This window comes from Aristolochia californica, unplaced genomic scaffold (genome assembly GCF_029961685.1).
Source record: "Aristolochia californica isolate CCGP_79_NKW_82.1479 unplaced genomic scaffold, dmAriCali1.0.hap1 SCAF_6, whole genome shotgun sequence".
NCBI classification, from domain to species: domain Eukaryota; kingdom Viridiplantae; phylum Streptophyta; class Magnoliopsida; order Piperales; family Aristolochiaceae; genus Aristolochia; species Aristolochia californica.
In genome coordinates, this window is record NW_027182257.1 from 36,534,284 (window position 1) to 36,561,936 (window position 27,653).

General features: G+C 39.4%; 1 protein-coding gene across 7 annotated transcripts; it reads right to left on the reverse strand.

Moving 5' to 3' along the window:
* On the reverse strand, window positions 1-25,495 carry LOC137934069 (solanesyl-diphosphate synthase 1, mitochondrial-like). 7 transcript variants are annotated; one of them, XM_068778279.1, is made up of 14 exons: window positions 25,397-25,495; window positions 25,218-25,264; window positions 24,484-24,841; window positions 23,141-23,230; window positions 22,553-22,633; window positions 22,336-22,407; window positions 22,069-22,200; window positions 21,877-21,963; window positions 13,483-13,554; window positions 9,736-9,821; window positions 8,683-8,815; window positions 8,480-8,569; window positions 1,706-1,804; window positions 1-498 (listed from the first exon to the last, which is right to left on the reverse strand). In XM_068778279.1, the coding sequence occupies exons 3-14, from the start codon at window positions 24,637-24,639 to the stop codon at window positions 319-321; spliced, it is 1,278 nt and encodes a 425-aa protein (XP_068634380.1). In that variant the 5' UTR covers window positions 24,640-24,841; window positions 25,218-25,264; window positions 25,397-25,495; the 3' UTR covers window positions 1-318. The 7 variants fall into 7 exon arrangements, with proteins under 7 accessions (XP_068634380.1, XP_068634381.1, XP_068634378.1 ...); XM_068778280.1 differs by lacking the exon at window positions 25,218-25,264; XM_068778277.1 differs by lacking the exon at window positions 25,397-25,495 and having other exon boundaries at window positions 25,218-25,296.
* Window positions 25,496-27,653: the final 2,158 nt, after the last annotated feature.

Below are 27,653 nucleotides of genomic sequence, written 5' to 3' on the forward strand. Positions count from 1 at the left end.
AAAGGACAAAAAATAAAGTTATCACTTTTATAAAAAGATTGAGAAGTAATTTCCTGAGACTTCCTCTATGTCCTAGGACTCCAGAGATAACAACCACAGAGATTTATGATACAAAATTATACGATAAGTAATAGCAACAATATTTAACAAACTACTGCATGTTCAAAAGGAGAGCTGCCACTTAGGCCAACTTAACAAGAGATGTGGCATGGAAAAATGGATCCATTTCTCTGGATTGACCAAAATTATGATTGAGAGAAAAAAAAAGTCTAAATTTTTTAAATAAAACAACTTTTCTAATGCTTAGATCAGTGTTTTTCACTTGGTTCTGGTAATAACTCTGTGAGTGAGATCCACCAGGGCACGTCTCGAAATTAGGACATCCTCATCATCACTTTTTGGAAGATCATAAATTGCTGCTGCAGCCTGTTGTGCGTGCTGGGATGCAAGTTCTTTGGTTCTCTGTATTCCTTGGCTCTTTCCAAGATAATCTAAGGCCTGTGAAGGATTGCACTGGTCAACCAGTTGATTTCACACTCACACTAAAATTTTAGCTCCATTGCCTAAATAAGAGCTTGTATTTGGCTGATGCATGCTACTGTTGATTAGGGATGGCAACAGGGAATCCACCCTACCCAACCTGCTTGAGGTGGGGATGCGTTTCTCTTTTTTACACTGCAGGGTGGAGAAGGATTTCCACTGAAAAAAACCCTTTAGGGTAGGGTTAGGGACAAGTTCTCCTTGTTACCAAAACCTGACCTGGGCTATATGTAAGCAGGTATCTCCCTTTATTTGTTTAAATGACAATAAGGTGGGCACGTGGTTGGTTTTAAGGGGAACCCGGCCCAACAAACCCGAGAAAGGAATTTGGGTTGCACCCGGCGGGTTAGGGACGAGGTGAGCGGGGATGAGTTTCCCTAAATGCAACCTGCAGTGATAGGGCAGGGATATGCAAACTGGGTAAGGATGGGATTGGGATGGGGCAGGGGTATGCAAACTGGGTAAGGATGGGATTGGGATGGGGCAGGTATACAGTGACGGGCGGGGATGGGGTGGAGAACGCGATCAAGTCGGGGTTGTGGGGCAGTTTTTTTCAGGGTTAGATTCAAGTTTTCAAAAACTCGACCCAACCCAACCTGCACTCACCCCTAAATGACAACATAAATGTAAAAAGAAAACAAAACAAGGTTTTTTTAACGAGGCTAAATGAAAAAAAAAGAAGGAAAAACAATCATTTTTACCTTCTCCCATGATTGAGCGAGGTGTAGGGACAATCAGGGAGATGAAGTTTGCAGAAACCCAATGGGGCTGCCAGGGGCAGGTTTAGGCGTGGGTTGGTAGAGCAGGTACAGGGCCAAACGCATAATGATTGGTTCATGGGGCAGGTTAGCAGGGCAGAGTCAGGTTTCCTCAAACCCAACCCATTGCTATCCCTACTGCTGACAGTCTTCCAAATTGGTCATATGAGACATTCACACCCAATACAATACCGTAAACTGACACCACAATCATGTTTATAGGAACAATATGTTTCAAAGATTCATGCATCTGAAATCCCATCTTAATGCAGACATTTGTTCTCTTAGCACTAAGCTCAATTGCCAGTGAGACAAGAACTGAAAGATTAGATAGAAGAAAGACAAAATGCAAGTATATGGTGCCCTCTGAATATAGACCAAAATTAGAATCAAGTAATAACACTTACAAGATCAACATTTGAGGTGTCATCAAACCCTCGATCAACCACATCACGTAATTGAGGGAACTCTTCCATAGCAAAAAGTATTGGAGCCGTGATTATTCCCTGCATAAACAAGCACAAAAGACATCATTAGTAGCCAGCCAGTACAACAAACAATTAGAGTCACATGCATGAATATAATACAAGCCATTCTAAAATCATCAAAGGAGACTGTTGAACCCCAATTTTCTCGAAGGGAGACGCCCGATAGAGAAGCAAACACCTTCCTAGAATGTAGCCAGCTTGAGATAAGGCCCACTGCCTAAGAAGCTATATTATCTGGGTTGCTAGCCTTGGAGTTGAATCTCCAGTTGTTTCGCTCTAGCCATATACACCATGGGACATGCGCAAGGCATGCCAAGAGAATTATCTTGCCCAGCTTAGGAAGGCATATCCCCATAACCATCTCAAAGGTGCCAAAAAGGTCCTGATGTAGCCCCATTTGGAGACCAATCTTCTGAAATATCTTCATCCAGACTTGACATGAAAAGCCGCAATGTAAGAGAACATGCTGGACTGTCTCATCGCACACACCACACAGGGGACAAGTGCGATCGGGGGTGGTGAACCTCTTTTATGGAGGTTGTCAGAGGTGAGGATCTGTTCCCTGATGGCCGTCCACATGAAGAATATGATTTTATTAGGCGCTGAGAGCTTCCATGCCAGGTTTGCCTTGTGCTCATGCATGCTGTAATCTTGTTTACTAATGTGAGAGCAGGCAGATGCAACTGTGAATCGGCCATTAATGTTAGGCTTCCATGTCAGTTTATCAACTGCATGCTCACGAATAGTGCTGCTATTGAGTCTGGAGAAGAGAGCAAAAAACAGTAGTTTCCTCATCATTTAATCACTTCGCTCAATTTTAAAGGCGGATAAATGGCCCAACTTTAGGACTTAACAAAGAAGCTACTCACTTTTTAAGGGTAGCTATAACACAAATCACCTCTTGGGTGAAGAATTAAAGACTTGACTAAAAGTTGGATGTTGGGCACACTCCTATGCTTTTTAGGTAATAGGTTTAGGCATTGCTTTGAATGATGAAAACACAACAAGATAAACTCAAGAAATACTAAATGAAAACAACTTTAACCGAAAGGAGGCGACTATGCAAAACTCATAATTCCAAAGTGACGTTTTTAAAAAAAAACTAGGGGAGACTACAACAGTAGAACTTAATAAACTTGACCAAATATAACTTTTTGGGATGACCATAATTTTTCGGAGTTAACTATGCGGAAGATACATAAAAAAGTAACAAAAAAGCAAAACTTTAAAACAACATTGAAACAAGATATTGCTACCTTGAAGGAGCACATCATAAAGTGATTAAGTCTTACAAAAACTCTCTGATTAGAAGAGAAATTTGACTAAGAAAATCGGATTTTAGGAGAAAATGAAACTCAATGCACGTCAATGCATAGAGAGAGAATACGAAAGAAAATAAGAAAAAAGTGATTTTCGGCATAATTAACCTTTGGTACTTCTGATATCGATATTTAAAAAAAATATAGCTTAGAATCACAAACAATTTGTTGCTCAAGAAACTAGACTCAAAAAGCTTTAAATTGATATCTAATTTGAAATAAAAAAACGTTCTTAAATCTTTTATGACCTCTTGATTTCTTCATTCTATAGATTGACTCTTGCCGACTCCAATGCGAATATTTCCATATATATAAATCAGATTGACATGAAATTTTCTCTTTCTAAAACTAGACTTCGATAACTTTCATCCAAGTATAACTTTTCTTCATAAAATATACTTCTTTTGAGAGAAAAAAATCAGATAGATTTTAGATTGTAATCTGGCCGAACAGAGCAGTCTTTCTTCTTTGGCCAACATGACCGTTGACTCTTCCGAGATTGATATCTCCCTCTAGAAAACTCAGATTGAGAATTAGTTGGACAGATAAACAAATAAACTTATAGATATTTCTTTTGATATAGAATTTTCCATATAAAGTATCGTTCTTGATAGCATAAAACGCCTCGAAAAGCTTTCTACTACAGCTCGAACCTTTCTTGTAGTCTGACCTTTGCTACTTCAAATATCGATTTCTTATTGTAGAATACTCTGATTGCCAAAAATTCTTTTTGAGTTGGAAAGTATACTCGAAGATCCTTCCATCAATATATAATTTGTAATATGAAAAGTTCCATATGGAGGTGTGAACACAAAGAAACCAATGGGTACTGGGATAGGAAAGAAATAAAAAAGAAAGAATACAAACCTAAATTATTTATTTATTTATTTTTGAAATGATGCTGATTTTTATTAAGACAAAAGCTCAAAAGAGCAATTTACAAATGAGGGAATCTTTCCCATACAATGAGAGATTGCTGGGAAGTTCCGAATTTTGCCAATTTATCAGCCAAAGAGTTGGCTAATTTAGGAATGAGATTCCGATTACAATGCGTAGAAGATACAATGTCAGCAATACTATCAGTGATGGGCCAGTGGCGCCAAGGGGGAAGGTTGTCTTTGGAACACCAACTAATAACCGTCTTCGAGTCGCCTTCAATGATTAACTTGCCATGGAGACGATCCCTGAAGATTTAGAGGCCGAACAACAGAACACTTAACTTTAGCAGTATTAGAATCAGCAATACCCACTGGACCAGCATAAGAAAGAATGGGGTCTCCATTGTGCCCTCTGAATAGACCACCTGCTCCTACTGGACCAAGACATCCAATAGCACTACTATCAAAATTCAGTTTTATGCAGTTGCAAGGGGGAGGATCCCAGATAGCCATTCTAGGAGCTCTGCTAGGGCCAGACATGTGAGCGATCAAATTCCAATTTTCCTGAAGGGAAACCCCCGATAGAGTGGCCAAATCCATCTTTGTATGAAGCCAACTCGAGATGAGGCCGACGGCATGAGAAGCTGTGTTGTCTGGGGTGCTAGCTTTGGAGTTGAATCTCCGGTTGTTCCGCTCGAGCCAAATGCACCATGGAACATGCGCCAGACAAGCCGAAAGAATTAACTTGCCCAGCCGAGGAAGGAGAATCCCTCGAACCATCTCAAAGGTTCCAAAGAGGTCCTGATGTAGCCCCAGTTGGAGTCCGATTTTTTGAAAGATCTTCATCCAAACTTGCCACGAAAATTCATTGTAAGAGGACATACTGGACTGTCTCTTCGCACTCACCGCAAGGGGACAAGAAAGATCGGGGGCAGTGAAGCCTCTTCTATGAAGGTTGTCTAAAGTAAGAATCTATTCTCTGATGGCTAACCACAGGAAGAATTTGATTTTGCTTGGTGCTGAGAGTTTCCAAGCCAAATTTGCCTTGTGCTCATGAGGAGGACTGTAGTCTTGCTTTCTGATATGAGAGTAAGCCGAAGTGACAGTAAATTGACTATTATTACTGGGCTTCCAAATCAGCTTATCAATTGAGTGCTCCAGAATAATAGTATTACTGAGTTTAGTAAGGGGAGAGCAAAAAGCCAACGATTCCTCATCATTTAATCCCCGATGGAACGGAAGACTCCACGAGTGATCACTCCATGAATCAGCCACAGAGCAAGAGATGTCGCTTGCCACCCTATGCAACCCCGGAAGTCCTCTGAGAGAGATCGGGGGCCACACTATTCGTCCGACCAGAAGAGTAGGGTCCTTCCATTGCCTGTGTGAAATGCGGTAGCATATCTGAATAATGGAAGGAGCTTGAAAACTGATTTCCATATCGGGGATAGGAGGCGAGTAGCACCACCCTCTCTCCACCATGCACCCGAAAACTGAAGGTAGAATTTCACCATATTCTTCTATAAACCATTATGCTTGTTGTTGAAATTCCAAATCCATTTGAGCATAAGAGCTTTGTTCATTTCCCTTGTAGACCGGATGCCCAATCCTCTCTTATTATGAGCATGCAAATATCCTTCCAACTGACCAGATGGTATCTGAAGGTATCTACTGAACCCCTCCACAGAAATCGTTGATGGATGGCATCAATTTTGGAGCAAACGGAGGCCGGACAATGCATGGATGATTTGGCAGCCCTGCCAGACAAAACTTAAGGAGAGAGAGACACCCCGTTGTTGATAAGAGTTTACCCCTACAAGTGGCTAGCCTCTTTTCAAATTTTTCAATGAGGGGGGGCCATAGATACGCCGAAGGCCGAGAATCAAAAAGAGAGAGCCCAAGATATGTAACTGACATATTTCCCACAGAGCATCCCAGATAATCTACCATATTCCGAAGCCCAGCTGGATCAATGTGATAGCCAAGGAAAGTGGTTTTTCCCCAGTTTATGTTCTGACCAGAAGCCAATTCAAATAATCCCAACACGGCACGCAATTTACTGATTTGATCCATAGTACCAACCCGAAGCAAATAGTATCATCTGCAAACTGGAGAATCGGAATATCAAAGGTTGTGCAATCATTCGTGGGTAGGAGCCATCCCATGTTCTTGGCCGAGTAGATCAAAGAGGATAGGTATTCTGCCATTACATTGAAGAGTAGGGGGGAGAGGGGGTCTCCCTGTCTGATTCCCCTGGTTCCCTTAAAGTATCCACAAATTGTTCCATTGAGAAGGACGGAGTAGTTTGCTGAGGATATGCAGCTTTCGATCCAGAAGCGCCATTTTTCTCCGAATCCCATCTTCCCCAGGAGGGTGTCCAGAAACTTCCAATTAACTCTGTCAAATGCCTTTTCGAAGTCAAGCTTGAGGATGAATCTGGAGAGCTTTCGGACTTTGAAATGATGACTAAGTTCATGACATGCCATGGCTGAGTCAAGAATATTTCTTCCCTTAATAAAAGCACTCTATCCATGGTGAGTGGCAATAGGAAGGATTGTCCTGAGACGACTAGCATTATTAGAGATGATAGATCAAAAAAGGATCACATTATCTTTGTGGGTTGACCGAGTCAACTCACAAAACCCACTCTAATGCCATGTTGAATTTCTGGAAAAGAGAAAAACTCCGCTAACTTTTTTTAATTTTAGTACATGAGCCTCTATTAATAATAGAAGAAACAAGTAGATTCCAATTACAATTAAACCACCCTTGTTCCAGTTACACCCAAAGTTAAACACTAAAAGATAAGTCCTAGAACAATTGAACAACTGAACATAAATAGAAGACTAACATAACCAAAACATCTTTAACTAAGATTCTTCTGTGAGAGATCCTCCTGTGAGACTCCAGCATATTAATTTTGGCTCTGTAAGAGTCATGTAAGACTCTTCTATATCTGCTCTTCAACATAGACGTTTTTTACTACTGTTATCAGTGTTGTCAGAACTAGACCAAACCGGCCTGTTCAACCGTGATTGAATAAGAACGGGACCCTTTTCCGTTTCTCATATAAAGAAAAGGGTTTTTAGATTAAAACATGAATATATGGCTGGTTGGTCTAGTCTGAATTTGAGCTAATCCAGTTAGTTCGATCCGGTTCAATCATTTTCTGATGAAGAAATGGTGGAATGTTTTTTTACTAGAGAGAGGATTCATGGAGTAGAATATCCAACTTCAACAAAATATGAGGTGGCTCAATTGAAAATTTATAAACAAAATAACATATATACAAAAAAAGAGAAGGTGGTTCAATTGGACCTAGTCGAACCAATGGTCGAATTCGATCTCAACCAATTGGACCAAAACCAGTCATCCTACCAATTTGATGGCCGGTTTGGTTTTAGTAACATTGCTTTTTATTGTTATTGTCATTGTTATTTATTTTTATTTTCAATTTTTTTAGAAATGTTTTTATTCGAGAAAATGTTTTATCTTTTAATATGATATAAGACAAATGAAGAATCACTCAGTCACTACATTACTATAATGTTATACACCATATAGTACACAAGGAACATCAACCCAAGAAGTGATTGCTAGATTATTAACTTATGCTACTTCAGTACTCGTCAATCGAAGAAAACCTACAATTTTTTTATTTTTTATGTTCAAGCATTTCAAGTTTTATTAAAACCAATTTAACAAAATAAAATGTGTTTGAATTTTAACCACGACACAAATGAATTGGGTTCAAATCGGATCTTATCCCCTATCTGGGTTTTGTGTAAAAGAAATCCAGAGGGACCCGTTTTAATGGTTCAACTAACGAACTACAAAAAAACCAGTCCTCAACAGTGCAGTTTCCCTCTCCCTTTCGATAGTGCAAATGCATGAAGTGTTTGCCTACTGGGGGATGGAAGACAACAGGGAAGGGTGAGAGCCACTCCCCCATCGAAAAAATAAGGGAGAGGGACGGAGTGCGGAGCTGCCCCTCCTTTTTCTTCCCACGGGTTAGGGAGGACCTCCCTTGTCGGTAAAAGGTGGAGGGCAGGGCAAAGCTCTCCCTCCTCCCCTTCTTGTCATGATAGAGGCATTGAGGAGGGGAGGGCGTCAATGGAAAGGATGGTGACTGTCCACACTAGTAGGGGAGAGGTGACCAGAAGGGGGCTCCACCAGCTCCCCCTTCTATCTTCTTGATTGGGAGAGATTTTCCCCTAAATCTTTCTTAAAAATATAAATAAAAATAAACAAAAATATGTCATTTCGAGTCAACCAGTGGGCAACCCTGGTTTGACCATGGTTTAACCAAACCGATTGCCTCACCAAATTGATGACTGGATATGTTTTTATAAATTGACGAAAATAGTGCACTTACATTCAACCTGCACACATCCATTCATAATAATATAATAAAGAAAGTGTAAATAAAGTCAAAATAGAAAGTAAAAGTAATGATCAAGCAAATTGAAAGATTAACAGAAGGAAAGGAGTACTACATGATGAATGTCAGATAAGGAGCCCTTGCCAAGGGAAGCTGATGTGCCAGTGAAATCAAGGACATCATCAATCAACTGAAATGCCAAGCCCTACAGCAAACAAGATTTTTTTCAGTCCTAAGAATCCAAAAAAAAAAAAAAAAAAAAAGCAATGAACTGCTGATTGTGCTGAGTATAAACATGACTTCATGCATGAAACTTACTAGATTACGACCATAGTCATAAGCAAGTTTTGAAACTTCTGCCGTTTGTCCAGCAAGAAGAGCAATGGCTTTGCAACTGTTTGAAATTAATGAAGCTGTTTTATAGTACGTCTTTTGCAAGTAATACTCCATGCTGCAGTGAACAAAAGAATTAACTTCTCTGTCACCATCAGATGATAGAACAAATGGAACAAAATGATTGCTAGACAAGGGCAGGGCATGCATGCAGCAGCTCTGGAGACAAGCTGTTTAACTTTCAATGTATTAATGTGACAAAGTTTTATGGGTTCTTTTCAATTCTCACGAAGATAATGTTATCCTTGAGAAAGAAACTGCCTAATAATATATCCATAGAATTAACCAATTTTAGATAGCCCTGTGACTGCATCACCTATAAGCAACAGTGAAGCACAATGCTTTACATTGTCATGGCATTGTTTAATGAATGCCTAGGTACTGCAGCCTTTTTTTCCTCCGGTTTATCTGAATGTGTTAAAAAGATCAAAGATTTTGTCCAAGCAGATAAGTTGTTGAAACAAAAACAAACAAGAGAGATTTCTGACATTGAGGGCGACTCGAAGGTGGTAATTGGCTGGTACTCCCTCTACTGAGCCCCCTTGGAAGCACTGGAACATTTTAAATGGGATCTCTGATATTGTTTCTGTAATTTTATGTTTCTGGTCATATGTTCCTAGATCAATAAATTCCTTTGCTGACAAGCTTGCTAAGCAAGGGGCCTCCCTCCTTGTTGTAAAGAGAGTGCCCCTTAGAGTTGTATTTCCTTGTTTGCTGATATAATAGCACATCCATTTTAAAAAAAAAAAAAAAAAAAGCAAGAGAGCATCCTCATAAGGAGTAAACATGACAGTTGCAGACCTGCTGATGGATTTCATTGTAATTTGCTTCATTCAGTTAGCAAGTATTAATTTTCTAAAATTTGAGAACTAACTATCTTCTTTCAGAAATTGAATCAGAAAAAGAAATAAAAAGATACCCAATTTTATATAAAATCTGGTTTCAAAAAGAATTTTACATGTAAATAAGTATCTGTACCTACAACGCTGATCAGATGTAGTAGTCATCTGCATGGTTTCACCTGTAACTAAATGCTCTACAACAGTTGCTAATAATGTTACAACCTGCAAATAGGAAATCAATAAGAATAAACAACTAAAGAATATACAATATGAAAAATAACCCAAAAAACTGCATTTAAGAAGGAGCAATGATGAATTCAGGCACATTAAAGCAATCTCAAGAAGCTGAATAAATTTAGGTTGTGATACCGAAATAATTCCAACAGATCAGTGCAACAAGAATAATGGAGCAAAAAGATAATAGACACAAAGAATTATGTGGTTCAGCAATTTGCCTATGTCCATGGGCACTAGGAAATAAGACTTTTACTAACAAGGATATATGGGAACAAGAGTTGGGCACTCCCTCTCAAACCAAAAACCCAATTACACCCAATCTCTCTCTCTCTCTCTCTCTCACTCACATACACACAGACACACACAAAACCTCTGTAACTCTCTGACATTGAATTGTGTTGAGTCCCATCTTTGCCTTTATTTATAGGCAATAGATGGGTGAAAACACCACAGAAGAAATTCAAGCAAGGCTGCCCATGTGCTGACTTTTTCAACCCGGTGTTTTGACAAGATTACAGCTTCTAGAGATGCACACTTCTCACAAATGAAATCTTGAGCTACATATTGTTGACCAATGTGATCTTGAGCCACAAATGTCAACCATCTCCACCTTGGCAAGAGATCCATTTCCTTGAGAGTATATCTCCATTCTATAATCAACTCGTGTCGTCTCCATTATCGCTCACGTACTACATGAATTAATCAAGCCCAATCATAACTTGAATATGAGTATAAAAACTAGCTTGATCATTTTATCAGTGGGATTGCAATCTGTTGCAACTTTCTGCCTCTCTACCATCCCACTGGATATCCAATCTTGAAGGAAATTATGACAAATCTGTATACGTTTGGTTCTTTCATGGAACACCTCATTCGTGCTCAAGTGAATGGCAAACTCTACTTGCTACACAAATGGATAGATGTGTCTTACTACAGGTAGTCTATTCCCTCTCACTGTGTAAAACCCTTCACCACTAATGGAATTTCTCTCCTGTAGTAAGACACATCTATCTGGATACTACCTGTGAGAGGATACACTATCCGGATGTGTCTTCCATTTGTGGTTGAGTCAAATTGAGCAGAACTGATACTCATTTGTGGTTAAGGATAGACATGTCTTATTACAGGTAGTCTATCCCCTCTCACTTTGTAAAACCCTTGGCCACTAATCTGGCTTTGCACCTTGCATTTACTACACCAGGAATTCCTTCTTTCTTCATGAAAACCCATTTGCATCCAACAATCTTCTATCCTACAGGTGGTTTGACAAGTACCAACATCTGGTTCTTGTGTAAGAACTCCAATTCCTCACTCAGAGCTGTGACCCACTGTGTTAAATCTTTACAAGAGATAGCCTCACGATATGTTGAAGGTTTGCTAGACTCCACCTCTAATTCTGCTATAGTAGCATAAGCTACCATGGACTCAAAAGCCATACCATTAGAGTGCCTTATTTGCCTCCTTGCCTTGCTTGTAGCCATGTTCACCTGCTGCATATGTGTTTGAGATGCATCTCTTGTATCATCTCCTAACTCCACCTTCACTGGAAAATGTTCCCGTGTGGTACTCAATGAATATCCTGTATTTGAGCTTTGCTGCTGCTTGGCACTGATACTAACTTTCTGCATCTCTACTTGTCGATTTTTGTCACTGCACAACAAGCCTAATCTACTCAATTATTCCAGCTCTCTCTGACTGAAATGACCTAATCTCATCTGCCACAACTGATTCATTGTTTTGAGGATCTTTCATTGACACCACAGCAGCTGAACCTTGGACTGCATTTCCTTGCAACGTGTAAAAACCATTCAAGAGGTTGACTTTAACAACACAAGTGCTCCTCGAGAAACCTTCAAGATTCCAACCACCAAACATATACCCTTGAGCCTCAAGCAAGCTTTGGGAGATCAAATTTTGCTTTCTTCATAGCTGGGACATGCCACATCTCAAACTCCTCAACTGTCTTGTCGTGAATCTTCATTTTGACGACACCCATCCCAGTGATCTCTAGTGCAGTCATCGCTCAATAAAACTGAGCACCCCTTGAGCAGTTTATATGTTGAGAACCACTCTTTTTTGGTGCACATGTGATAGATACAAGTAGAATCTAAGATCCATCCTCCCGTGGGACCAATAGTTACCATGAGCACATCGACCAAATTTCTGACAGCCCACTATCATTAGTTTCTGCCTTAGCATCACAAGTGATATGAGCACTTTTTTATGAAGCTTCTCCTTTTGTTGCTTTTCCCTCGTTCTTTTGTAGTAAAGGATAATCTCTCTTGAGGTGGCCCTTCTTATTGAACCCATCTAGATGATCTTTGAAGGGTGTACCTACTGACATCCTGAGAGTGTAGAGCTACTTCTTCAAATAAAGCTGATTGGTGAAATATTTCTGGAGGTACAGACTTTCCAGCTTTGTCCAAAGTTGATCAGCCGTCGTGACATCTGCGACTTCTATCAACAGCTCCTTTGTTAGTGAAAGGTGGATGGAGCTAGGAGCCCGATCCATGTACTTCTTCTTGTCATTTTCCTCCAATCTTCCAGCGAAATATTTTGCCCTTGAGAACCTTTATAAATCCCTGTTGGACCAGTAGTATTCACATTTGAGTATGCCACATGCTAAAGTCACTGTGTACATCGAATTTCTTGATGTCAAACTTTGCTTCTGATGTAAACTTGGGACCACAAGAACTGCTGCTAGTACTAGCTTCTTCCCCTTTGAAAGCCATCTTTGCAAAGTATTATATCAATCCTAACATATGCTTTCGTACGAATTGTTGTGATGCAGAAGCAATTCCAACAAATAAGCACAACATGAATAATAAAGCAAGAAGATAACAGACAGATACCTATGTGGTTCAGCAATTTGCCTATGTCCACTGGCACAGGGAAATAAGAATTCTAGTAACAAAGGAAATATGGAAACAAGAATTTGGACACTCCCTCACAAACCCAAAACCCAATTGCACCCAATCTCACTTTCTCTCAGATAAAACCTCATAACTCTCTCAGTGAGTTGTCTGTAGAGCTCCCATCCTTGCCTCTATTTATAGGCAATAGATGGGTGAAAACTGCCCATGTGCTGAATTTTTCAACACGTGCCACACAATATTTTCAACAAAAGATTACAGCTTCTAGAGATGCACATTTTTGACAGATGTCATCTTGAGCTACACATTGTTGACCAATATGATCTTGAGCCACAAATGTCAACAAGTTCAACCAAATACTTTGATAATACATCTGCCACTATCACATAAAAGAAAACCCAGAAAAGCAATTGCAGTAAGTACTACACATTGCAGAAGTCGAATGATTGCCATGTGAGTCCAGCACTTGACATGGGAAAAAAAATACTGAGGAAGAATGCCAAGAGACCTTCTACTCCAAAGCTTTAATCAGAAATCAGTTTGATCAATTTTGAGTGCTAGCCATAATCAAGTTTCTGAAATCAGTATGTCCATCGCTAAAATGGCAAAATAAGATCTCCATTTAGACACCAAAAAAAAAGTTAAAAACCTTTAATTTCAAATCTTAAATGCTCATGGTCATAAATTTAACAAGTGGCTTAGAAACCAAAATTGATGAAGAAGAAAAAGAAAGAAGCAACCAATCAAGATGATTAGAGGGTAAGTACAGATACCTCAGTGTTCTTTAATGATGCAAGTGCTACACAGGCTCTGGAAAGTAGAAAATCTCCTGCTAATACAGAAATCTGTGACAAAGGCAAGTTAGGACTTAGTGTATTTCTTATTTCTTCCCAGGTGTAGATATCCATCTCAATAATTTGGATACACCGTTTAGCATTCGTGTCATCGAACAAATGCCACTTATTTCTTTTAAACAGTGAATTAGTACCCTATGCATTATGAGCCAAAGATAACAAACAGAAAAAAAAAACAGTACGTTGCTTGATCAAAGTGATAAGATGTGTACATATCCATCTCAATAATCTTGATGCAACTTTTTTTTCCTGTTGTTGAACAAGTGCTTGTTAATGCTTTTAAACATTGAATTAGTACCCTATGCATCATGAACCAAAGACCACAAACAGAAAACAACAAGTAGGTTGCCTGATAGAAGTGACAAGGTGAAATAAAGATTGTGGTCGTATCCACCATTTCTTGTACTTGGTTTCATGTACTTAGATCAGCCAATTCGGCTGCTGATTTGTATGCTAAATTAGCCACCCCCCCCCCCCCCCCCCCCCCCCCCCCCTCCTTCAATCTCTTGTTGTTAGGGGAGGTCTCCCTTGATGTATCTTCTCTTTCTTTGAAATAAAATTATCAACATTTCAAAAAAAAACAAGTGAAATAAAGACTGCTACAAACATAACCCTGAAAAATAGCTACCAAATAAAGAAAATTAAAACATGTCCTTACCACCAACTTCTGTTAGTTAACTTAAACTAGGATTTTCATCAAAACAAAACCTTATTACAGCCACAGGGCAAGGTAAAAATAGACTACTTTTTACAGCATCTGACCTGAGTGTCTGTTATCTTAATATAGCCTGAACATCTTATGTCAGAACCACCCACAGGGTGATGCTTGAGCAATAATCCTATTTTGTATGATAACTCCCTAAACTAATATAGCATGCCCAGAATTCCACTAACAGAAAAGTACATGTCATGAGGTATTTTTGTCTTTATTCAGGTTCTGATCTGAGGCAGCTAATGGAAATAGACACCATGGGGGTGTATAGCTTTATTGATTTTCAAAGGGTAACTGTCAAAAGTTATTTTCCACTGAGATTTGTCTATAAAAGCCAACTCTTTATGTGTTTAATATAGCTGTCAGTTTCACCTATTTACCGATTTTTTGTTTATTCTTAATCAATTAAGAATTCGGGTGGATTCTTGACAGCAGCAAGCATAACCTCTCTCCCCTCTGGGGAGCACTTCATCATTTGTTGGAACGGATCAAGTCTCAATTTATTACCCCCCCACTTCAAGCTTAACTTTGATGGGTGCGCTCTCGGTTGTCTTGGTTTGGCAGGCTTTGGTATTTTTTATGTTAGTGGTACCACGATTATTTCCTACTCAGGCCCCTCTTGGCATCGCTGATTCGACTACAGCAGAGCTATATGGACTCCATCACGATCTTCGTATCTTCCATGACCATTTCAGCGGGCCGCTCATTGTGGAAGGAGATTCTTGGGTTGTCATCGGTTGGTGATCCTCCTCCACCTTCCCACCCTGATATCATTGGCAGATTTATCTTGACATTATAGATCTTGTATCCTCGAATCCTTACCTGGTCCCATGTTCTCAGCTCAGCCAATTTGGTTGCAGACTCTTGTGCTAAATTGGGTCCCTCCTTCCAAGCCCTTCTTGTAAGGGGAGGCCTCCCTTAATGTATCTTTTTCTTTCTTGAATTAATATTATCACCATTATAGAAAAACAAAAGAAAAGAAAGTGGAGAAGAGAAAATTGAGAAAGAAACTGAGATGGGGGACCTAGACGTCCCCTGGCTTCTATTTATAGTTTAGGGTTGAGTACAATTTACAACATTGCCCCTACTTTAAGTGAAAACCCTAATTCTCCATCTCTTATTCTAAGTGTCTCTTTTACATGAAATTTGGTCCATAGACATAGTTTGATATGTAGAATAAGATTACATCAAGAAATATAAATAACGAAAATGTAAAATGACCAAAATACCCCTGTTCTTATTTTTCAACTCCCCCGCAAGCTAGAGAGTATATGTCGAACAATCCCAGTTTACCACAGAAGTTCAGGAATTCATGCTTTCACAGTGCTTTAATTAGGATATCGTTGAGTTGATCACTAGACCTAACAAATGGAGTAGTTACTTCTTTCGTCATTACTACATCTCGGATGTTTTGTTCGACATTATAGATCTTTTTCATAACTAAAAAAGATAGTTCTTACATGAAAGACTGGATTGTTTGTAAAGAAGATTGTTGCTTGGTTATCACAATATATAGTCATAGGATCCTTTTGATCAAGGCCAAACTCTTGGACAACATATTTTATCCACATTAGCTCACTGACAGTATAGGTGTTAAGTACCTAGCCAATACTACCCAAAAGACCGGTCTGTTAGGAGCGGAAGACATAGGTACTTAACCCAGGACCATAACATCACACCCCACCTTCGTGAGCCGATGACCACAGCGGCGCAACGACACTAGCCCAACCCGGTGGCCTACTCTAGCGACGGCCTACTCCTAGTACCCCTTCGCAGTTCTCCAGGTCGCCCCCTCCGCTAGGTCGCCCCTTCCGAACCTACCAGTAATTTTAATTCAGCCTTTGAGCGCCCCGGGACTCGAACTCACGACGTGGGAGCCCGCTCTAATACCAAATGTTAAGCACCTAGCCAATACTACCCAAAAGACCGGTCTGTTACAAGCAGAAGACATAGGTACTTAACCCAAGACCATAACAGTAGGTCATTGCTCTATATTCAGCTTTTGCACAGGACCGAGTAACAACATTCTGCTTTTTAGTTTTCCAGCTGACTAGATTTCCTCCCAGAAATACACATTATCCAGTGGTTGATTTTTTGTCAAGCTTGAAGCATGCATAATCAACATCAAAGAAAGTTTCAATCCTCAAGTGATTATTAGGTTTGAAAAGGAGACCTTTTCCTAGTGCTCCCTTTAGATATCTCAAGATATTTTGTACAACCTCAAGGTGAATCTTACCTGGATGCTCCAAGAACTAGCTCACTAACTCACTACAAATGAAATATCTGGTCTAGTAATTGTAGCATAAATGAGTTTGCCTACTACTCTACGATACAGTGTTTTATTTTTCAATTCTAGACTTTGATCATCATGAAGATCAAATCCTACCTCCATAGGTGTATCCGCAATACCTAAAAAACCATATTCTAGTAGCATATTAGTAACATATTTCCTCTATTCTTTTAAGGGAACCAGGGGAATCAGACAGGGAGACCCCCTCTCCCCCCTGCTCTTCAACGTGGTGGCAGAATATCTATCCTCCTTGATCTACTCGGCCAAGAACATGGGATGACTCTTCCCCACGACTGATTGCACAACCTTTGATATTCGGATTCTCCAGTTTGCGAATGATACTATTTGCTACGGGGTTAGTACTATGGATTAGATAAAAAAATTGCATGCCGTGTTGGGATTATTTGAATTGGCTTCCGGTCAGAACATAAACTGGGGAAAAACCACTCTTCTTGGCTATCACATTGATCCAGCTGGACTTCGGGATATGGCGGACTATTTGGGATGCTTGTGGGAAATATGCTAGCTACATATCTTGGGCTCCCACTTTTTGACTCTCGGCCTTCGGCGTCACTATGGTCCCCCCTCATGGAGAAATTTGAAAAGAGGCTAGCCAGTTGGAGGGGTAAACTCTTGTCAACAACGGGGCATCTCAATATCCTCAAGTCTTGTCTGGCGGGGCTGCCAAATTATCTGTTATCATTCATGCACTGCCCAACCTCCGTTTGCTCCAAAATTGATGCCATCCGTCGACGATTTCTATGGAGAAGTTCAGAAGATACCTTCAGATACCATCTAGTCAGTTAGAAGGATATTTGCATGCCTCATAATAGGGGAGGATTGGGCATCCTACCTACAAGAGAAATGAACAAAGCTCTTATGCTCAAATGGATTTGGAATTTCAACAACAAGTATAACAGTTTATGGAGGAATATGGTGAAATTCTACCTTCAATTTTCGGGTGCATGGTGGAGAGAGGGTGGCGCTACTCGCCTCCTATCCCCGATATGGAAATCAATTTTCAAGCTCCTTCTAGTATTCAGATATGCTACCTCGTTTCACACGGGCAATGGAAGGACCCTTCTCTTCTGGTCGGGCGAATGGTGTGACCCCCGATCTCTCTCGGAGGACTTCCCAGGGCTGCATAGGGTGGCAGCGAGCTCTCTTGCTCTATGGCTGATTCATGGAGTGATCACTCGTGGAGTCTCCCATTCCGTCGGGGATTAAATGATGAAGAATCGTTGGCTTTTTGCTCTCTCCTTACCAAACTCAGCAGTACTATTATCCGGGAGCACTCAGTTGATAAGCTGATTTGGAAGCACAGTAATAATGGCCGATTCACTATCACTTCGGCTTACTCTCATATCAGAAAGCAAGACTACAACACTCATGAGCACAAAGCGAATCTGGCTTGGAAACTCTCAGTGCCAAGCAAATCAAATTTTTCATGTGATCAGCCATCAGAGAACAAATTTTTACTTCAGACAACCTTCATAGAAGAGGTTTCACTGCCCTCGATCTTTCTTGTACCCTTTGTGGTGAGTGCGAAGAGACAGTCCAGCATGTCCTCTTACACTATGGATTTTCGTGGCAAGTTTGGATGAAGATCTTTTAGAAAATCAGGCTCCAACTAGGGCTACATCAGGACCTCTTTGGCATCTTTGAGATGGTTCGAGGGATTCTCCTTCCTCGGCTGGGCAAGTTAATTCTTTCGGCCTGTCTTGCGCACATTCCATGGTGCATTTGGCTTGAGCGGAATAACAGGAGATTCAACTCCAAAGCTAGCACCCCAGACAACACAGCTTCTCATGTCGTCGACCTCATCTCGAGCTGGCTTCATACAAAGAAGGATTTTGCCACTCTATCGGGGGTTTCCCTTCGGGAAAATTGGAATTTGATCGCTCATGCCTGGCCCTCCAGAATTCCAAGTATGGCTATCTGGGATCCTCCCCCTTGCGACTGCATAAAACTGAATTTTGATGGTAGTGCTATTGGATGTCCTAGACCAGGAGGAGCAGGTGGTGTGTTCAGAGGTCACAATGGAGACCCTATTCTTTCTTATGCCGGTCTGGTGGGCATTGTCGATTCTAATATTGCTGAAGTTAGTGCTCTGTTGTTCGGCCTCCAAATCTTCAAAGATTGTCTCCATGGCAAGTTAATCATTGAAGGCAACTCGAAGACGGTTATTAGTTGGTGTTCCAAGAACAACCTCCCCCCTTTGCACCACTGGCCCATCACTGATAGTATTGCTGACATTGCATCTTCTACACATTGTAATCGGAATCTCATTCCTAGATCAGCCAACTCTTTGGCTGATAAATTGGCAAAATTCAGAACTTCCCAGCAATCTCTCATTGATTTGGAAGGCTTCCCTCTTTTGCAATATGCTCTCTTGAGCTTTTGCCTTAATAAAAATCAGCATCATTTAAAAAAAAAAACATATTTCCTCTGAGTCAATGTTGTTCCTTCCTTGCTTCTCGCTACCTCAATACCTAGAAAATATTTCGACTGACCCAGATCCTTTGTCTGAAAGTGATTTGCCAAATGGGATTTTAACTGTTTCAATACCTGATCTGTCATTCCCAGATAGGATGATATTATCTACATATACCAGTAAGATAATAATTCTAGATGGTCATTTCAGAATAAATAATGAGTGATCACAATCACTTCTACGAAATCCCATGGATATGACCACTTGATAGAATTTTTCAAACCAAGCTCGCGGTGTTTGTTTTAAGCCATAAAGAGCCTTCTTTAGTCGACATACTTTATGTGTCTCTCCCTGAGCAACATACCCTTGAGGTTGCTCCATATAGACTTCTTCCTCAAGGTCACCATTTAAGAAGGCATTTTTAATATCTAGCTGGAATAAAGACCAACTATGATGGACTGCAACTGAAATAAGTATACGAACAGAGGAGAAGTGAGCAACCGGAGAAAAAGTCTCAAAAACATCCACCCCAAATGTTTGTCTATACCATTTGCCAACAAGACAAGCTTTATATTGTTCAATTGATCCATCCGAGTTATATTTAATAGTTTAGACCTATCGACACCCAACTACAGTAGCACCCGGAGGTAAATCACATAACTCCCAAGCCCCTCTATCAGTTAATGCTTCCATCTCAGCATCCATGACATTCTTCCAATGAGGTGGCTGCAACACTACCTGCACTGAAGAAGGAATAGTGCAAGTGGTGATGGACAAAGCAAACTTACGATAGTTATTAGACAAGGAATCAAAGGAGACAAAATGAGATAAAGGATGACAGGTACCTTTACGAACACCTTTCTAAAGGGCAATAGGAAGGTGCAAATCACGTATCTCAGGATCAGGAGACAATGAAGAATCATGGTCGGATGTGTGGAGGGGGTCTGGATCAAAATGAGATGGTTGCTATTGGCGCTGGTATGTCTACAGTGGTTTTTCAATAGGAGCATCTCGTGAGGCTGAAGCACATTCATCACTTGGACCAAACTAGGTATAGCGGGTTCAGGTGTTAGATTTAGAAGATTCAAAAAATGAAACATCCTCAAAGAAGGTAACATCAGCAAAAACAATTTTTTTCTCATAGACGGACAATAACATTTGTACCCTTTTGTGTTAAAAAATATCCCAGAAAGACACTTGATAGACTGTGGAGACAACTTATCCTTTGACTGATCAAATACATGTGCAAAGCATACACATCCAAAGACCCGAGGTGACACTGGAAACAAAGGTGCAGTAGGTAAAACAACCTGAATAGGAATCTTGCCATCAAGAGCAGAAGACGACATTTTATTTATCAGAAAGCATACGATAAGAACAACATCCCCAATAAGTCTTAAGTACATTCATGAGAATCAACATAATGTGAGCTACCTCAAGCAAATGACGATTCTTGAGCTCAACAACTCCATTTTGTTGTGGAGTGAAAACATGATGAATGATTCCTTGTGACCGAAAGAAATAGCCAATTTTATAATTCATAAACCATTGTTTGTACACAAGATAAGGATAGAAGTAGCAAACTGATTCTTTATTTCATTATAAAATAGTTGAAATACATCAAAAGTTTCATATTTTTCTCTCATGAGATAAATCCAAGTACATCTATTGAAATCATCAATAAAGGAAATAAAATACCTATGACAAAGCTGACTAGTCACAGGACAAGGACCCCAGACATTTGAGTGGACAAGTTCAAAAGGTTTACTTGTCTTATGAGATGAAACAGGAAAGGAACTTCAATGATGTTTGCCCAGTTGAGGCCCTCCTCAACATGTCAACCAAATAGAAAGAGGGCTCCTACTCTCTTCCCTATCTCTCTTTGCCAACAAGGAAAGATGGGAGTGGATGGAGGACTCACAGCAGGAGGGTGGGGAATCCTTGGACCTGTCAACAAGAAGAAAGGAGAGGGGTGCTTCGGCCCTCTCCTGCCCCTTGTTTCTTGACCAGAAAGGGAAAGGGCCCCACCTCCTAGTTGTTGATGGCTGGGAGGCCAAGTGTCTTCCCCGTCATACTGAAAACTGCCCCATCCCCTTTAGTTGTGCCATGTCACACATGAAAAGATCTTCCCATAATCAACCTCGTAGCTGGCTAACCTGGACAGCTTTCTACAGTTCATGGTTTTGATTGTTATCAAATCAGGTTTTTGGACCTGGTCGGGTTGAACCTGGTTCAACTAGCCAGTTCAAGCCCGGTATGATAACACTGATCAAACCCTAAAAATCGTATGTACCTCTCTCCTCTAGTTTTATCATCCTTCGGTGCTCGACCTTTTACAGTTTCCACTAGGTAATGAAAATGATTTTTTTTTATTTTATTGGATGGGGAGGGTAATACCTGCACAGCGGCAGGCATGCAGAGCAAGGGGAGGCACTGCCCTCCCCCTTTTCTCATTCTAGAATCAGGGGAGGGCAGATGGCCCTGCCCCAACAGGAAGGAAAAATAAAAAATGGGGGGGGGGGGGGGGGGGGGGGGGGGAGACGGTGCCTCCCCTTCCCTAAAAAGATAAATATGTAAATAAATAAATCATTTCCATGCCATTAGGTTCTACATTTTTGAACATTTAAAATTTTTATGAATTTTATTTATCAATTACCCATTTATTTACATTCACACATTCTATCCAAAAAAAAAAAATTACCCATTTATTTACCAGATACCTGATTGACTAAACAGGTAAATAAGCAGAAAAGGAACACTCAAGTAGATAATCAGAAGAAACACAACCGGATTAAACTACTGGCAAATATACAGCATAACTTATTCCTCCATGTACTATTTAAAAATCCTCACAAGTAACCATATCAAATTATTTACCTTATTCCCCATGACAAAATTCAATGAACCAATGCCCCGACGAGTATCTGCATCATCTAAGACATCATCATGAAGCAGGCTTGCCACCTAACAGAAAAACATGTTGAGTGACTTCATTGGTGTCAACTGCTCCCATACATGAAACTAAAAAGAAAAAGGAAAGAAGAGCATGCATTTGACAGAAAAACAAACATGAATCATTTCAGTGATCTCAGCAATACACTGTTGCCTGGAACGAAGGTCCTTCGAGACATTATGATCTACACTGTCAATGGCGGATCCCGGTATGGGCATATTCAAAGCTGATGCCATCAACAATAGCACCTGTACATATGGAAAACAAGTGTATCATTCCACGACCACATTCAATACCATCGTAGAACTTTGGTAATATTTAAATAGGTTGAATTTTCTGAAGTAAACTAAAATAGATAACAAAAGATTTGGAGCAAAGCTTACGGTGGGACGAAACCTCTTTCCTTCAACCCCCATCTTGAAGAAGTATTCAGCAGCAGAGGCCAACTTAGGCACCTGAGTCAAATTGCAAATGTTTGATTACATAAATGAGTAGTTGTGGCATTATTAGTTCCTTTTGTACCCGTAAAGACAAATGAAGAAACTAATTTTAAGCACTTGAAAGGAAACACGCAAAACAGAAAAAGAGAAAAAAATACACCTCAGCTATCACCATCGAACGCAATTTATTGGCCACAGCAGACAACTCATCAGCGACAAGAGAAAATGGGTCTAACGGATCCTGTAATACACATACATTGTGAAAATACAATTAGCCAACAGCCAAAAAGCAAACAAGTTCTGTATTATCAGCAGCCAAAACCTGAACAATGACCACTCGCTCATCTAATAACACACCAAGGCAAAACAGTTCAGCAGATGCCATAAAAAATAGCAGTGGCAAGGAAAAGGACCCAAATCTTGGGAAGGGCAGATTATTGACAGATAATAACCATTCAATTAGCACTCACAACCTCATCCACTAACACCTGACTCTATATCTTAAATTTCAATGAGTGAGAAAGTTCTCCTTTGTCTAGACAGTTGAGTGTCTTCTGAAGCTGAAGACCTCTTTTTTTTCCTTTTTCTTTTGAAAATATAAGCTGAAGACCACTTAGAGAGCATACATGGAGATAGCATCACACTGATCACCTTCCAGACATGAAATGTATAATAATTCCATTCTAAATACAATACAGAAATTACATTACATCAGAAATAACAAAATTGCAAAAAGGGCAAAACTAACCTCTTCAATAGCACTCCTCTCATGGTGGATTTGAAACCTAACATTATGGTAGGAATGAGAACTGTGATAATGAGCTCCCATACCAAAAACCTACTAATCATCATAAGGATATCAAAAGTTACTGGGAGTCCCTAACAAAATGAATTTAATATAAACACTATCCCAACATAAACAAAAAAATGAATAGAAAGAACTAAAACACAATTAACATAGAAAAGATCTCAAACATCAACAACTCACAGTCCCCTTCTAATACTGTCAGGGAGAATGTGGAAACAGTAAGAGTAGCATTCAAAGCATTGTGTATCTGCTCCCACTTCAGGCAAGAAAACATGCCCCCATCCCTCCCTTTAGTATCAGTATGATGCTAAGGGATTTGTCTCAGATGCAATCAACTTGAATTTGAACTTTTGAAGGGGCTGTAAAGTATCCAACTGAAACCAAATATAGAGTTCCTAAAGATGACCTGAAGAAAGCTTCACTGCCACTTTGAATGTGAGCCTTAGCAGGCTACTCAACTCTTCGTTAAAAACTTAGGAAGGCAAAACTGTATTTCACAGCATACAGGTAGAACTCGACGTAAAGCATAAACTTAGGAAGGCAAAACTGTATTTCGTAGCATATAGGTAGAACTTGATGTAAGTCCTATCATGAAATTTCCATGAGGAGTGGCAGCTTCCTAGCAGCAGCTTTCATTCGCTGAATAATGGAGATCAGCCTCTTACTATTCCATGGATCACATTCTACCCTCAACTAATTTGTCAGCCAACAGTCATACTGTCAAATGCTAACTTGGCATCCAGTCAGACGCTCAACGGATGACTGCACTTGAATATCTTGTTTCACACTCTGCTTATTCTTAAGCCGAAACTCAGGGTATCAACTGCTAAATTTAGCTTTCAGTCACACTCCCAAACGGACGACGATACCTGAAGCTCGCCTTGCACCCTCGGTTTCTTTATTTGACGTACTGTTGTTAACTTTTAAAGTTTGGTCACTGTGCAAAAGAATCAGAAAATCCACTCACCCTTGGAACCTAAGAGAGGTGACCAGTTGAGAAATTTCAACGACCCGAATTATGTTTGCCAAAAACTTCCGCCTATTGCGTACTTCTTAACGACAGAATGATCCCAAAATTAACAGGAAAGAGCATATTCGCACCTAAAAATCGAAATACATAAGAAGAGAAAAAAATAATTTAATTGTTTTAAGACGCACTCCAAAAGTAACAAACGAACCAAGTCATCAATAAGCATCGTGTTTACCACTAAAGGGTGAGAATCATGGATAATAAGCTACATATTTTTTTACTCTAAAAAATAATGATGACGCTGAAGCCTCACCTTCGAACCATGAGGAAGACATGAAGGAATCTCCGAAGATCTTGGACCTGGGAAGGTGTACGAACTAGCTGAAAATAGTCTCAGATACCCTTGCGGCAAAACTCCATGGAATCTCGTATCGGAACTCAATCTCCTTAAAGCCCATCTGAAAGACATCTAAAACCTAATGGAAGTCTCGAATTTAGAGACACCCAGATCAGCACAGGTATCCGAACAGGGAAGAAAGCAATTTTAGAGGGATGCAGAGGAGAAGACGGGAATGGCAGTATCACCGACAGTAAATCGCCGCCGACTGGATTCGAAGACTTGAGAGCTATTATCTTTGACGGTTCAGAAGTTCAATATGTGTTCCTTGCGACTGCGAATAGAGTTCGAAATTTCTGGTCAATCGCGAATTTTGATTCTCAAAGAAGAAAAGCACGGAGAGGGTCACTCCGTGTGGCTGTGGCTGTGTGCCACGATGCAAAAGTTTACTGGAACTAGTCCGATTAAGACATTAAGTTCTACAAATTTTCCTTTAACAGCCAAATGATTTTTCTACATTTGGAACCCTGTACAGCGCTCCGCAAACTATGAGGAGGCACTACCTCACTATCTTGCCATTGATTTGTGAGATGAGATTATTGTTCTAGCTCAATCAGTTTGACCATGATAACAAAAACGATTATTCTTAAATAAAAATTTAAAACTAAAATAAATGAGTATAGACAGAGATTAGATTAAGTATCAGAAACCTTGAATTGGAGCGATGGGTTTAACGGGTTCAGTCTCTCTTGTAACTCTGAAAATATTAAGAACTAGTTCACAGGATTCGTGGGGAGTCTCCTACTTCTAATTCAAATTTATTGAAGAGGAGAAAATTTCTCCACCGGCATAATAGGAGGGCATCCCCCGTCGTTGTCGAAGGTATTACCTTACAATTACAGTGCTAAAAGGTGGAGGAGGAGAAAGGCCGCGGCTCTGAGGCTGAGAGGAAGCCAACGAGGCCTCCCTGGTAAAAGCTGGAGCTCTATCCCCCTCTCTACTGCAAATTGGAGGAGCTCTAATAACTTAGCTATGACATTACCACATGATGTCTGCAACCAATCCTTCCTTAAATCAACCTCCTCTCCAGATTGATGGTCGAAATAATATCGAGTAGAATGGGCAAGTTCTTGAAAGTGAAAAAATGATGATAACTATAAAAAAATATTTTCTTGATTCCAATATGAAACATTTAGAAATATTTACAGAGAATAAGCAATTCCATCCATTTGAAGGCTAGACATACTATGGAGTGGAGTTGTGTTTAGAAATTTGGAAATTTTTATTAATGAATATAAAGATACATGAAATAAGAAAATACAAAATAAAAAATATTTGATTTAATAAAAAATATTTGATTTAATAAAAAATATTTGATTTAATTCCAATATTTTAAAGAATTACTTCAAATTTATAAATGAGAATACTTTTTGTAATTTAGAATTTCAAATAATATATACTGATTCACTTGGCAATTTGAGAAGATTTAGGATTTATTTTAAAATGAAATGACCTTCTATGTTGGTCTAAAGATTTCAATATGTTAATTTTGATAATAACAAATACTTAAGTCACTAGTTACAAAGTTAGACAACCTTAAATGGTAAGAAAACCTCTAAAACAAAGCTGACAAAATATTCGTCTGGATGCCCTAGACTAAACATAGTTAAAAATTAAAGAAGGATTGTATGAACAACTAATAGCCTTCCAGTTGGGTTGGAGAGACAAAGCTAGACAAAAAAAAGAGAAGATGTTGCGTGTCAGGTTCAATCGTACCTTATGTAGTCCCATGTAATGATAGTTAAAAGAATCTTTAGATACTTAAGAGAAACTCTAAATTTTGGCCTATTCTATCCAAAGACTAATGATTTTTCTCTTGTAGTCTATTTAGATTTGAATTTTGTAGAAAGCCTTGATCATAGAAAAAACACATCAAATACATGCCAATTTTTGGAAAATTGTTTGGTCTCTTAGATTTCCAAGAAGCAAAATTTAGTGGCCCTTTTAACTGTTAAAGTTAAATACATATCAACATCCTTGTGTTGCACTCAAGTGATTTGCATGAAGCAAACACTCCAAGACTATGACTAAGACTTTGATTACCCTACTTACTATGAAACTATTTCTACCATTAATTTGTCTACAAATCTTGTGCATCATTGTAGAACTAAACATGTAGAGATTAAACCATTTTCTAACTAAACATGTAGAGATTAAACCATTTTCTAACTAAACATGTAAAGATTAAACCATTTTCTTAGTTATTGTGTTAAAAAAGATTAATTAAAATAAAATTTTAACAACAAAAGAGAAAATTACTAATATTTTTATAAAAAATATCTTTAGGAAATTTTGTTACGATTAGAAGTGAATTAGGCTTGATAAATATGTCATTTGGACAAGATTAAAATGTCCAAGTGTACATGCATTTGGATGCCCATAGGTCATCTGAACTATTCAACATCTATGCTTAGACAATTTCAAATAGAAAGGGCATTCATGGAACTAATGAGTTGAATAGTTATAAACTACATGGTGCATGTAAATTCACATGTCTCAAAGCGTGCCCAAAAAAACTCAAAACCCTCTTGACTAAATGATTAGGGTAGACAACTCACTTTGTCCCCGAAAGAAACTTTCCAAACCCATTCCCAAACCGCTCAAAATGGCACAATTGAAGAAGAGAATTACTGACAAAGTAGAATTATTGCGAAGGAAAGAGAAAAGTGAATTCGAGAAAAGAAGAGATTATGGAGATTATTCCAAATTTTAATGAGAAAAAAGGGGGTTTATTCTATAAGTCTACTACTTGTGCGTTCTTCCTTGATATACTTCTAATGTATATTTGTCAATTTAATTATGAGGAAGGAATTACAATTGGAAAACCCAGAGTGGGAGGGAAAGTTGATTTGGAAAACCCGTTGTTTGAAAGAAATTTTAGAAGAACATAAGCTAAGAAAGTTGTTTGTTCTTGATGGCTACTTGATTAGTGAAGAGAGAGTACAAATTTTATATTATATGGGTTGTGAACCCTATATGCTTTGGAATTTGGGTGATTCACCACTATGGCTCATGGTTTCTAAACATGTGCATGGAGGGGAAACCATTGTTTTGACCCCATATGTCCTTGGTATGGCCTTATGTGG